The sequence below is a fragment of the Syngnathus typhle genome, linkage group LG10 (genome assembly GCF_033458585.1).
Source record: "Syngnathus typhle isolate RoL2023-S1 ecotype Sweden linkage group LG10, RoL_Styp_1.0, whole genome shotgun sequence".
Taxonomy (NCBI): domain Eukaryota; kingdom Metazoa; phylum Chordata; class Actinopteri; order Syngnathiformes; family Syngnathidae; genus Syngnathus; species Syngnathus typhle.
Window position 1 is genome coordinate 6,884,880 of NC_083747.1, and position 10,440 is coordinate 6,895,319.

The 10,440-nt window shown below is 39.4% G+C and overlaps 1 protein-coding gene across 8 annotated transcripts in view; it reads left to right on the top strand.

The window, feature by feature from the left end:
- Window positions 1-9,784, top strand: part of cobl (cordon-bleu WH2 repeat protein) — a 28,814-nt gene extending 19,030 nt beyond the window's left edge. For 7 of the 8 annotated variants that reach the window (XM_061288045.1, XM_061288048.1, XM_061288051.1 and 4 more), the window contains 7 exons: window positions 2,084-2,384; window positions 3,648-3,748; window positions 4,059-4,196; window positions 4,581-6,223; window positions 6,707-6,817; window positions 7,060-7,335; window positions 8,044-9,784. In XM_061288045.1, the coding sequence (XP_061144029.1) occupies window positions 2,084-2,384; window positions 3,648-3,748; window positions 4,059-4,196; window positions 4,581-6,223; window positions 6,707-6,817; window positions 7,060-7,335; window positions 8,044-8,127 (2,654 nt within the window). In that variant the 3' untranslated portion in view covers window positions 8,128-9,784. The remainder of the gene's footprint in view (window positions 1-2,083; window positions 2,385-3,647; window positions 3,749-4,058; window positions 4,197-4,580; window positions 6,224-6,706; window positions 6,818-7,059; window positions 7,336-8,043) is intronic. The other variant, XM_061288050.1, reaches the window with a different exon arrangement.
- The last annotated feature ends 656 nt before the right edge of the window (window positions 9,785-10,440 follow it).

A 10,440-nucleotide genomic window follows, 5' to 3' on the forward strand; every position in this document is an offset into this window, starting at 1 on the left:
GTCTTTTTGTGTTTGTAAATTTGACCCTGAACCAAGTTCCATTCCTGTCATTCATCTTATTGTCTTTTCTGCTCTTTTCTTTACCCCCTCCCCTACACCCTTTTTTTAGTGTACTGCTGTGGTCCTGTACGCCTGCGCTCTAAGGACCCTTGAAATCTTTCTCTGACCCTTTTGTCATCCACTTTTTTTGTCTATCGTTTTTGCATTTCCTTCATTATTCTTTGAAGAAACTTTCTGTCACAATCACATTTTTCTTATGTACAATTTGATATTCTTTACTAGCTCTCAAACTGAACCAAATGGATATGTGTGCAGTTCTTGTTTTTGACATTAGTTTGATCCTCTACATCTGGATACTATTGATTATGTGGGAATTCTTTGCTCAGATAAAAATGGGCACAAAGTACGGGATGAGGTTGTACCATGATAGATGAGCTCAACCTGGAAACCAAGGCTGTATCACTTACAAAAGTGATTGATGAGTGATGTGGAGATGGCGCTATAGCAAGGCAATATAATACTTCTCGGCCAATAATTTGGTCACATGATATCTAAAGATCAATGGTTTAATCATCTTATGTTTGGCCTATTGATTCAGGGGCAAAGATTGGGGGATGCAACATTCTCTTATGACTGGCATTATTCATTCATGTCTACAAATATATATATATAAACATCAACTAAGCCTAAACATGAGATACTGTCATCTTTGATCGCTCTGCAAGACATCTGGTGCCCCGGTCCCCCGCTATTTGGTTCCATCATTTACCCATGCAGCTGTTTTGCCAAAGGTGGAAGTTGGTTATGCATAAACCAAGTTGTTTTTCAGTTAAATCAAAGTCTTGTTGCATTGAATCCTAATGTTTAATCTGTGTTTTGTAGTGATTAAGATGATTTGTGTGTTCAAGCAAACGTGCCTGGAATTACAATATGTGTATGAACCATAGATGTTTGCATTACACAGTACGACTAAATTGCATTGACTGCAACCTAAAGTACATACTAAACTAATTATTTGCTCATGAAGTGAGACACAGAAGGTTACGATAGAGATTTGATTGTTTGTGTGGAATTGTGGATGTGATTGTGTTTGATGGCGGACCTACTCTGTGACACTGAAGGTGTTCACAACTTCATGTGCATGCATGAGTGCAGTGGCTGTGGTAGTAGCTGGCATGACTAAGCTGTTATTGGGAATGAGTTGGTAAAATAGATAGTATTGTGACTCAGCATCACATCATAAACGGACCAGCTGAAATATATGTGCACAGACACTGGTGCAGTAATATTACACAAAAGCATTGAGCTTTCACTATTGTGCATCAATGGCACAATATTTTGCTCATTGAGAAGTTCAGTTAAGAATCTTCTCCCAAATCCACTGAAGTGACCAAACTGTATTAAAGAGAGGAGAGGGAATGAAGCGATAGTATACTCCCATGAAACCAAAAACAGTCCTGTTTATAAAAAAAAAAGGAATTAAAAGGATTTGTTTACTGTCTCCCTTTCCAAACATCATTCAAGTTGTTTTATAAAGCCACAAGTTGGTTGCGCTCCGGCCTTTATATGTATCTTTGGCTCGTGTTTTCGGGTTTGTGTGTTTGTGGTGTCAGAATGAAAATTGAAACTACCGTAGCAAATACTTCCTCTGTTTGCCTGTGAAAGATGGTGAAGCTGCATCTTGTGTTTCTGTTCTAACAACTCTGGTTTTTGCCGTCAGCACTGCAAGAATGTCCATCCATCAATTTTAGTGTTGCTGATCAAACCCCACAAATGTCCTTTCTAGTGCACTCACCAGCCTATTCATAGACTGTTGTTCATAGACTTATTTGGAAGTGACTTTCTTGAGAATAACACACACTTGAATATTATACACACATTATACCCCGAAATTCCCTCTCAAAAGCATTTTTTTTTTAAACTGTCACCTGATTTGACGGTATTCACGCTCAAAAAATGAATTATTAACTGCATAGTAATTTGATAGATTGGGATTTCTTGTGTTCAGAGTTCATTGACTTAGACATTAAATTACAATACTTATTGCTAACAGTGAATCCTGACATCTCTCATTGTCTTTCAGCTTGGCTCCATTCTATAAACTGCATTGGAGCCAATGTCCAGGCCCCTGAAACTTTGTCCCTGGGAAATAGCAGCATTGACAGCAGTCTACCAGATCAAGGTTATGCCGCTTCTGAGGGAATGGTAGATGGTGAGCGGTCAGGCCTGGTGAGCTCCCCATGTGACATCCATCACACATCCGCAGATGGGAATTTGTATTTGGAGAGAAGTTCTGTAAGCAAAAGAGAGCGATTCCCCGGGCCTGTCCGAGACATTTCCAGCGACAGTGATGAAGGATGTACCACCTGGGGATCAAATAACAGGTAAATAAGTCAGGAAATACTGTTTTTGAAAGTGTGATTGATCAGTGGAGTTGAAGGGAATTAGGTTTGTCCGTTTTTATCAGCAACACTAGAGTAATGATGTTGACTTGTATGAATTGTATCTCAAAGTGCACTGTGTTCACTCTTTGAATTTTTTTGCCCAAACAAAAAAAAATAATCAAACAAGATAAAGGATCCACTCATTTGTTCATGTACGCATGGTGTTCACACTCGCCTTGTTTTTCATCTGACCAAGTACTGCCCTCTAAAAAGTTGTTAGATGTTTATTGTCCTTAACCCTTTTTTGGACGGCAGACTGTTTCACATAAATAAGTGTTTTACATCTAAATAAATAAAAACAAATGGTTCAAAATCCAACTCATTACAGATTGTAGTTGAAATTAGTGGGAGCCCTGCGCTTGTTTCTCTTTTTCAAAGGGCTTGCACAATGTTGTAAGTCACCAAGCATGACACTCCCAGTGCACTCATATATTAATATGGTGGCTATAAATACCAGCTGATCTTCTCATGCAAGTGCTTCTCGAAGCAGATGTCCTCTCTTATTGGGGTTGTTCTGGCGCATGCGTGGTTGCAGCATTTACTATATGTCCATGCAGAGTGAAGACCTGCGTGTGATTAAATGACCTCCATTGATTAATCGTCCCCCAGCGTTGTTTTCTTTTTGCTCTTTTCAGTTATCACCTTGTCTGTAGTTTGGTACCCAAATTTGCATGGCATTGTTGTGGTTTTCCGTCCTTAATCAAAGGCCGAGCTAAAAAGAGAATACTGTCTCATTTCACTTTGATGGAATGAAATGTATGTGGTGATGTGCCCAGAAGGAGAATTTAGGATCACTGATCTCACACAGAAATATTCTATGAACCCTGGCCCTGATACTTGTGTCTGATGTGCTTTCCAGGAAAGCAAACTTTTGTTTTGATCAGGGTTATTAAGAAGACAAGCCCTCCCAAGTTTGTTTGAAGACAAATTCTATTTGATTTGGGTGCCTTGTTGCGGTTAAATTGCTAGTACTGTACCTCGTAAGAATTGTCTTTTTAACCCTCAAAGCGATGGATATCTGAACTGCACAAAAGGTACTTGATATATGGCAATAATCAAATTCATCAAACTGTTAAGAGCAACAACCCTGTATGCCTATTATAGCTGTCTGCTTGCCCTCATCTTTTTTTCTGCATGCAACAATACTGTCCAATATCTGTGTGTTGATGTCTACTGAGTTTTATTTTTGTGTACGGTCCTCAGTTGCAGTCAAAGCAACCTCCAGGCAAAGTTAAGGAATATAAATACCTTTGAAGAGAAATACAAATGGCTCCATCAGATGAGCCTGGAAGCAGACCTTTCAGGTGAGGAAACAAACCTACGGTCTAATGTGTTACTGTACCGTATCTAACTTGCTTAAAATATGATTTTCTTACTATTAGGAAATGATGTTTTCAGATCATTTACTTAAATTTGTGTTTTTTATAGTCTGTCAAGAGTGATAAAATATTGATAAAAACATAATACGCAGTTCCCCCTACTTCAGTGAGTCATCCATATTTTAGAATTGTCAAGTTGCAAAAGCTGATATTAAATGTTCCCAAGCAGTTGTATGTTTTTGTCCTCTTTTAAACAATGAGTCTTTTTCCAAAAATAATAATCACATTTCAACAGTGATTCGTGGTGTGCCTGTGGTGGACATGAATGTCCCGGTCACTGCCATAGATGAAATACTGGAAGATTATAAACCTCTTGTCGAAGACAAAAAGGCAACAACAGTACTTGCTGGGATGAAGTTAACGGATCGTAACGGTAAGACAAATTAATAGCCAAGATACTGCACTGTTTGGTCTCGGCTGGATTTATTAACTTCTATTTAGAGCTAAACTGTTAGAACTGGAACCTTGGTCCACAAAATTAACTTACACCAAGACTGTTAAACAAATGTAAGTCATTTCTACCATTAAAATTATCGGAAATACAATTAACCATTCTAACCCAAGAAGCAAGTTATGTTTACCTAGTTTTTTTTATGGGTTTACTTGAAACAAAATGTTGAAATAGAAATAAATAAAACCTTTATTCCCTCCTCTACTGCGTGCTCGTGTGGCCGTGTGCATACAACAACAAAAACGGAGTGGGAGCATCCGTCGGGATCTGTCATAAGTTAATCATTCTTTTTCTATTTTATCACAGATTCAGAGAGTGCTTCAGAGTGGCGCAACAAAAACAATAATGCTTACACAGCTGCTTCCACTACAAAAAGTAGCATTCAGAATGCTAATCTCTATCAGCATGGCATCCCACTGGGAAATAGGTCAAGTGGGTATACAAAGGAAAAGAAAAATGAAGATCTGAAAGACGATACGCAAAGACTGTCAACAGTGAAACCTTGCAATTCCCCTGAACACAGCAAAAGCATGATAAGTCACAGATCTGATATCGTCACAAAGACTCATCGTTTACACGAGGACGGTGTTGTCCTGCCCCAAGCCATCCAGAGGTCATTGTCCACAGAAAAAGTAGATACGAACAGTGTTCACCAAAATAACTCCAGCTCAAATACGTTGCCTAGGAAAGTCACTTGCAATCCCACCTCTCGATTTGGTATGAAAACATTCACTGTTGTTCCTCCCAAGCCTTCTGTCATGCAAGGTGGAACGCAAAATGCGTCTGCCAAATTACCTGCTAGTGCTATTAAAATTGATGAGCAAGGAAATATTATGAAATCGTTTGATCACCACAACCGAGTAGTTGATGCAGCAGAATCAGGAATTACCAGAAGTGAGGAGTGTCCACTTGTCGAAAAAGCCAAAGCCTTTTGGAGCTGTAGTGAAAGACAAGAACGTGCTCTTCCTTGTAGCTCAGGTGTGACTGACAAGGCCAAGGGGAGCTTGGAAAACATTAAAAATACTCGCAATGCTGTAACTCCAATGAACACAGACAGACGAGAAGTCTTGAAAACACAACACACAATTATGAATACTGCAGTCAGCGCTGCGATGAGTAGTGCAAATGAGCCACAAGCAAAAATGGGTAAAGATGTTTCAGTATATGAAAGAATTAAGCAACCACAACCAACACTCCCTTCAGACCTTCCTGCCTTCCTCAAACCAGCCAGACGTACTTCCAGCCAGTATGTGGCATCTGTCATCAATAAATACACCCCAAGGACATCAAAAAAGCACAACATTCCGTCTGCCCCTTCCCAGCCTTCTTCTTCAATGCAAAATGTTGCCTTCCATTCACTGGGCCACTCCATACAAGTCAATCCACGCCAGTCTTCCAAGATATCATTGACAGATAATAAGTTAAATAACACCGGTATTTGCCATACTTTTCCTGCGAGGTCTATGAGCTTCCCTGGATTTGTGTCAGAAAGCCAGAGAGAAGTTAGAGAAGACAAGGAAGGAAATCATGAATCCATCAACGGAAGCTCACGTTCACTAGGACCAGTATCAGACAGAATTAAACACTTTCAGTCAAGTGCTCCCACTCAAATATCTTTAACTGAACACGATACTCGGGATGGTAAGGCTAATCGGTGTCGAAGCCCCAGCCCATCAATCAGCTCTTATCAACAATCAACTGCCAAGCCCAAGACAAAGCAAGCAATGCCAGAACCTTCACGAAGTATGTCAGAAAGCAGTGTTCTCCCTGGACCTTCACGTAGTATGTCAGACAGTGATGTCCTCCCTGGAGCTCCACCTGGGAACGTGTTCGGACCAGTTAAAAAGTTTAAGCCAGTAGTGTGCCGATCTGTTGAGAAAGAGACTTGTCTGCACAGTAACCTAATGGAGGCCATCCAGGCAGGAGGAGGCAAGGACAGGCTTAGGAAGGTGAGCTCTCCATCAACTTTTATTGTGTAGAATAATAATGCGTGGGGGAGATGAACAGAAAGACAACATACTTAAAACCAGACTTTCCACACATCTGATCAAATATAGCGGATTGGACAGTATTCTGCATTTTCTACAAATTCCAATTGGCTGAGATGTCTGACTAGTATCAACAATATCAAAAGTGTCCATATTTAAAATTGAGAGTGGATCTTTGTAGTATCAGAGACATTGAGTTTTGTCAGCGTCGATCCCCACATACACATATATCTAATCGTCTTTCATTGAATAAATGCATCCCCCTTTAATATATACAGTCGCATACATTCAGTGAACAACTGAAGCAAATGATCAAAACAGACATATTTCTGGTTATCGGATAGGTATATGTAATGTTTGTGATCAGCCCCCAATTTTTTTTTTAGAACGTGTAGGCTAGAAGACATATATATTACCTACATCCTCTTCTATTGACATGACTAGATCTCTTCATCTGATGCCCGAAGTGCGAAAGAGGCCTCTCCTGACGAGAATGAGAGGGCTGCTCTTCTTTCTGCTATTAGAGCCCAGAGCAACACTGGCAGGCTGAGGAAGGTAAAGCACTCAAGCGGCTACTTACAGTAAATTATGTCACTGGCTAGACGTTCTTTCCGGGAAAATTAGTCTTAGTCATAATATGACTGATTTGATCAAATATCGGGCTGTTTGCTTTCATCAAATAACCTTTCAAATACAGAATGTTCTGCTAGTTTCATAACTAAGTGAGGGTAAGATCAACTGTTACCATCCCACATTCTGTGTGTATTCACGCTGCTTTGCTTCCTTGCTTCCCACAGACCAAATCTGGTGCTTCTGATGAGTTAGAAAAGTTCAGGTCGGCTTCAAAAGAGGACCAAAGGCCAGACACTTCCTGTTCTCCCTCACCAATTCCTTTGACTTGCCCTTCTCCTGTCTTTGCAACATTTCCACCACAATCCACGTTAGCACCTTCTCCTCGTCCCATGCTCTTGCACCAGTCTAAGCCAACAACTACGGATCCTCCATCCGCCTTGGCCAGGGAAGCGATCATGGAGGCCATCCGCTCTGGATCTGCTGCTGAAAGATTAAAAAAGGTAGGAATGTGGGAGGAGAAACGCTTTATACTGTGCTGGTAAAGTTTGTTGAAACTTTGTAAATTTTTCTTGCCTTGAGCTGTTTGGTGAAAGGCCGATGGCAAAAAGTACTACTCCACTCACATTTCCCCATGGATCAAATTACAGCAGACAACTCCGGCTTTCCCTTTGTCCACTTTGTTCAGTATGCAGAGCAAAGAACACATTTCACTTATATAGGGAATCAAACATAAAACAAAGATAACTATAATGAATTTTAAATTGGCATCAGTCCAGCAAGCAAAAGTTCACTTTGCGGGCAGCAACTGTTTAAATTTAAAGACCCTAAATGTAGCTATGTCTAACACTTTGATTTCTGAAATCTTGGTCGTAAGCCATCACGACTTTGCAAAGAAACACAATTACTGACCCCATCTTACGCTAGAAAATTAAATAAAGTTGCCGTTTGTTTTCAACAAATTAATGTGCAAATCAAATTCCTTTACTACAAAGATGTAATTTGTTTAATTCAGCATCAAACTCCGTTTGAAATACCGATAAAGTCATTAAAACCCCAGCAGCCAACGGCAGTGGAAACTTAGTTTGTATGAATTGTGAAATTTGATAATTTCTCGGAGCATCTCTGATGGCTCTTTAGTATCTAATCAAGATCTATCCAGAGAAGACAAAAGGGAAACTTCATTGTTTGTTTGTGTGTTATCTATCTAGGTTGCAGTGCCCACAAAGACAGTCCAAGTGAATGGCAGGCTCGGAAAAGTGCATGCAACGTCCCCCCATCATCCCTCGGAATAAACACACCACCAAAAGTAAAACATTTCCCAAATTCTTTGTTGGTTGTGTTTTACCGCAGAGCTTTGGAGATTTAAAACACTGGTCATGTTCAGTCAATGTTAGTGATCTTTATGCATGACGTAAGAGGGGGAAAAAACATTTTCCATCTTATAAAGTTCTTGACAGCACTTACGTATATGACTAAAATGACAACATGACAGGAAATTGTTATTTTGAGTGTAGTTTTGAATGCCGTCCTACCGGAGGAATATTTTGTTGCACACACTTGTCTGATATAAGCTGTCGCAGGTGAAAGGTATGACTCATTTCATTTGTACAACCAGAGCTATTTGTCTACTCACTCCTGGCGGCCTTTGGGGAAATTGTGTCCATCTCGATAAAACAACAACTTGCTTGCTATCTTTATACTCTAGCGTTTGGGGTTTTATTTGAAGCGTTCTACAAAAATAAGTGCCAATGAAAGCAACATCTTTCACATGGTTTGTGCTACTTCCATAGCCTGTTCTTTTGCTCTGCTTGTTTTATTTTTGTTTACCACAGCTGAGACTTGGATGCCTTCTAGTGTTGTGTTGCTCAGTGTTATGTACAAAAATGTTTTCTGTTAGGATTCCAAATGTCGTGCAATACGTTCAAGTTACTATATCCCGATTTAATATACTGCACACATTGAAATACATTTGAAAGTGTATTTTCTGTTGATCTGGTAAAAACTGCCAACTTTTTCACTAATGCTAGCGTGGGGGATGGTTTTGACCCACGCAGTGCCTTTTAGCTTATGATGCTTCACTTTTGGCTTCTAACTTTTGATTTGTGTTGCTGTTTAACACAAATGGCTTCATGCACGTAATTGTTCAGCAGGGATGTTATACAGAGACACACTGTGTATCGTACAAGAAAAGTAGCTTACATTTGATGTTTGCATTCACTTTTTGTTGTTAAAAAAGTAGCCTACACAAGGAAACGTCGGCTGCACAGCACAGAAATGATTGAACAAACACCACATTACTTATATGTACTGGCTTTGCAATATTCATGTCGTTCAACACGGCACTTTTAGGAAACTATAAGCTTGTAGTGTGTTTATGTTGCTGCATTTGATACCTCTATGAAAAGTTTACAGTTTGGACGAGCTGTATTGGATTTAGAAAGAGTCAATTGCTGCCATTAATATGAATTTGAATTCTATGTTTATACTGAATAAGTTTCAGAATGACAACACTTAAAGTGTCCATTTGCAGGTGTAAATGCTTGCTGCTGTTTAGTAAATGCTTGCTGCTGTTTAATAAAACGAGTGAAGAGATTTGAACTTCTAGTTTCATAGATTATTTTATGCTCTGCAATTTTTCAAAATAAGATTTGTCAAGAGAATACACAACCCTGATTCTATTTTTTAATTGTTTTACTAAAATGTGTTATTTTCCTATTTAGCTGGATGACTTGACTGTCACACAATAGACCACATTTCACAGTAGCGTATATTGTATATTTTGTAAACAAATAATGATCACTATGGCTCTAGTTTTGTATTATCAGACACTCTTTCATCTGATGATGAGATTCCTACAAGCCACTACATTTGACTTTTTTCCCCAAACGAGTTTGCACAATGATTTTGTCTACCCAATTTTTGATTGAATAAATATTTTTTGTAATTGCACAGTGCTTTTTGTAATGTCTTTATTGGCATAGAAAACGTGAATTCCAGTAATTGCAAAAGCATCACAGCAGCTTGTCATTTCCAGTAGCACGTCTGCCCTCATGAAATATCATGCAACATCTCGCTCTCTCTGGCTCACCACGGTCAAGCTGTTTTTCCCGGCAGCGACTCAGCGCACTGACTCATCACTGTGGCTGCACACAATCACGCTCCTAAACTTTAGCACGGCCTTACCGCTTCCTGATACATCAACATGTGCAGCACATTAAAGATCTACAAAAAGAAGAACCCTAGAATAGTCCCTGTTGCGGGAAATTCCTTTTATACGCCAAAAACGTCTGATGGCAATCACAAAGGAGATGATAATACAATAGAAGTTAGGAAAAGAGCCAATGTCTCATTGGAGCAAATTTCTGTTGAGTGCATGAATTGTGTTACACAGCTGTGCCTTTGCGGCTTGCACAGTGTGTTAAACCCAACTGAACACAACTAATGTCAAAGTAAGTTGTACAATACATTCTTTCATTTTTGTTTCTTTTGTATTATACAGTGAAACCTCGTCTAACTCTTGCAGAGTGTTTTCAATTTAAAAAAAACTTGATATGACTTGACTCGATAAACTTGATCAGCGGTCTCAGGCCTCACACTAATTTGAC